Raw genomic sequence first — 2,269 nt, 5'->3', positions numbered from 1 at the left:
AAACTTCTTTTGACTTAAGTGTATTTCGATACAAGGTAATTTAATTATAATTATATTTAAGTGTTCATAATAAGTAGAACTAGCATACAATCAAAAAATTAAAGGCAATTAACTCCCGTCATAAGTTACATTTCACTAAATTGCACTAATAGTGCAAAAATTTTATTATACTGTCAGTGTAAGTTAAATCTTTTTCTTTTTCTTTCACTAAGGACTAAAAAACTTTCTTAGGCCTCTCGAAAATAGCCTCTCTGCCTAAGATAGGGGTAAAACTACATACATCTTATTCTCTTCGGACCCCAGTTGCAGGAATTCACAAGTGGTATGTTATTGTTGTTGTACTAAGGACTAAAAAAATTGGCGTCGAATTTTTGAACCACGAGATTCCATAACGCACCAGCAACTTGTAAAACACTAATCAATATACCCAAATATCCAAGAATCATGTTGAGGCAATACATTAAGCTGTTTCTGCTAGGTTTCTTGATTGAAATCCACATGAAGCAAGGGTAAACCAGTGACAAAGGCAGCGCAATTCCGCCCACAAAAGCAGCCAAACTTCCCAAAAATGGGAATGCCACTGATATGAAATATGTCAATCCGCCAAAAAAGAGTTTGATGCTTGATTTTACCCATCTTGGGCACGCCTTGTGTTGTTTGTTTACATATATTCTTTCAAAGTTGTCAAATACGGGCATTGCGTATATTTGAAATGCGCATAAGCATTGGATTATCACCATTATGTGTATTGTGCTTGTTAACCACTTTGGTGTGCTCTCTTGGTGGTACTTTGCAATTGCAGCCATAGTTCCACTTGCAGGCATCTGCAAACCAATTAAAAATACGCCTTAATTTCAAGTAAGTTAGAAGTTAATTATATGAATATTCACCTTTGATTATGTCCCTCAACTTAGCTCAAAGGCGGATGCAGTGTATCAGTAGCGTGTTTATCTGAACCCGATACTTTGATATGAAATACAAATTTATGTATAAAAATTTATTAAAATTGCAACTAGATCCGATACTTTCGACGTGAAATTTATGTGTAAAATTTTATTAAAATTGTAGCGGATATATAGGAGGTATAAACTTAGAGATTTAAAAATGTATTATGTTCAATACAAAAAATCTTAATAATTGAACTCATAGAACATAAATTCTGGATCCACCCCTAATTTAGCTTATGGGAATAGTTAGTCATTGAAATATATTGCATAAGTAAGTCATTTGTGAGGATTTAAAGAATGCTACGGAGTATAAAGCATAATATATAGAAAAATTACCAGATTTCCATAAGACCAATATCCTCCAATTGCCAGGGGAAATATACACACTGCGATAAAAGAGTACGATGATATAACTCCTCTCCGCATACTAGTCCGTGTAGGATGTTTTGGATTGGTAGGTAATGTCCCCTATATAAATTTCAATAGAGAAACAGGAAAAAAGAAATAGTTTTAGATACATCCACTTCTTCAACAATACAATCATAAAGCAATGGTATAACTTCATGGCTAGTGGAAATTGAATCAGTAACCTCTCAAAGATTTTTAACTTCCTTTGACCACTGAGCTATGATTTTGGGTTGAATCAAGGAGATTTAAAATATAATATATAGAGGTAAAAAAAAAATTCTTATATACACAGTGTAAATTTTCGGCGAAGGGAGTTCAGCTGAACACCCTTCTGCCGCCTAAATCCGCTCCGTGTATAACATAACATAAATTTAAGAATGAAAACAAAGGACACTACAGAGCACAAAGTATTATTCACTCACACAGGGTCCGAAAAGGGCGCAACCCAAATGGTGTGATGTAAATAATCTAGCCTAATGCAAGCACTAGTGGTAAACGAGTATCACATAAATTAGAACGAAGAGAGAATAATATTTACCTGTATTTCCAAAACAACATTGTGACCTCTGAAAGCAATGGAAATTATAGCAACACCAGTTAGGATAGCACGAAATCGAGCCATTGTTGTTGTTACATTATCAGATGGGTTGTAAGAGACTCCATTAGGCCTTCCTTTACTGAAAATAATGGTGAGAAATTCCATTAGTTTCGTTTTCAGAGAAAAGAAAAACAGTGGGGTTTAATTTGATTGAGAATGCACTAGCAAAATGTCACCAATAAAATTTGGAATTAGCTATCAACTTAGTTACTAATCTGTCGCTAAACCGCTCGTACACAATTCCTTGATAATCTGTCGCTACATTACTAGTAGCTAACAGAATATTTTGATAGTCTATCGCTAATCCATCGCTAAT

General features: G+C 34.2%; 1 protein-coding gene across 1 annotated transcript; it reads right to left on the bottom strand.

Moving 5' to 3' along the window:
* Positions 1-242: 242 nt before the first annotated feature.
* Positions 243-2,058, bottom strand: LOC104247765 (lysine histidine transporter-like 8). The gene is made up of 3 exons (XM_070164703.1): positions 1,894-2,058; positions 1,284-1,415; positions 243-824 (listed from the first exon to the last, which is right to left on the bottom strand). The coding sequence occupies exons 1-3, from the start codon at positions 2,056-2,058 to the stop codon at positions 342-344; spliced, it is 780 nt and encodes a 259-aa protein (XP_070020804.1). The 3' UTR covers positions 243-341.
* Positions 2,059-2,269: the final 211 nt, after the last annotated feature.

This window comes from Nicotiana sylvestris, chromosome 12, assembly GCF_000393655.2.
Source record: "Nicotiana sylvestris chromosome 12, ASM39365v2, whole genome shotgun sequence".
In the NCBI taxonomy this organism is placed as follows: domain Eukaryota; kingdom Viridiplantae; phylum Streptophyta; class Magnoliopsida; order Solanales; family Solanaceae; genus Nicotiana; species Nicotiana sylvestris.
The sequence above is the reverse complement of the archived record's forward strand: the minus strand, read 5'-3'. Positions and strand labels throughout refer to the sequence as shown.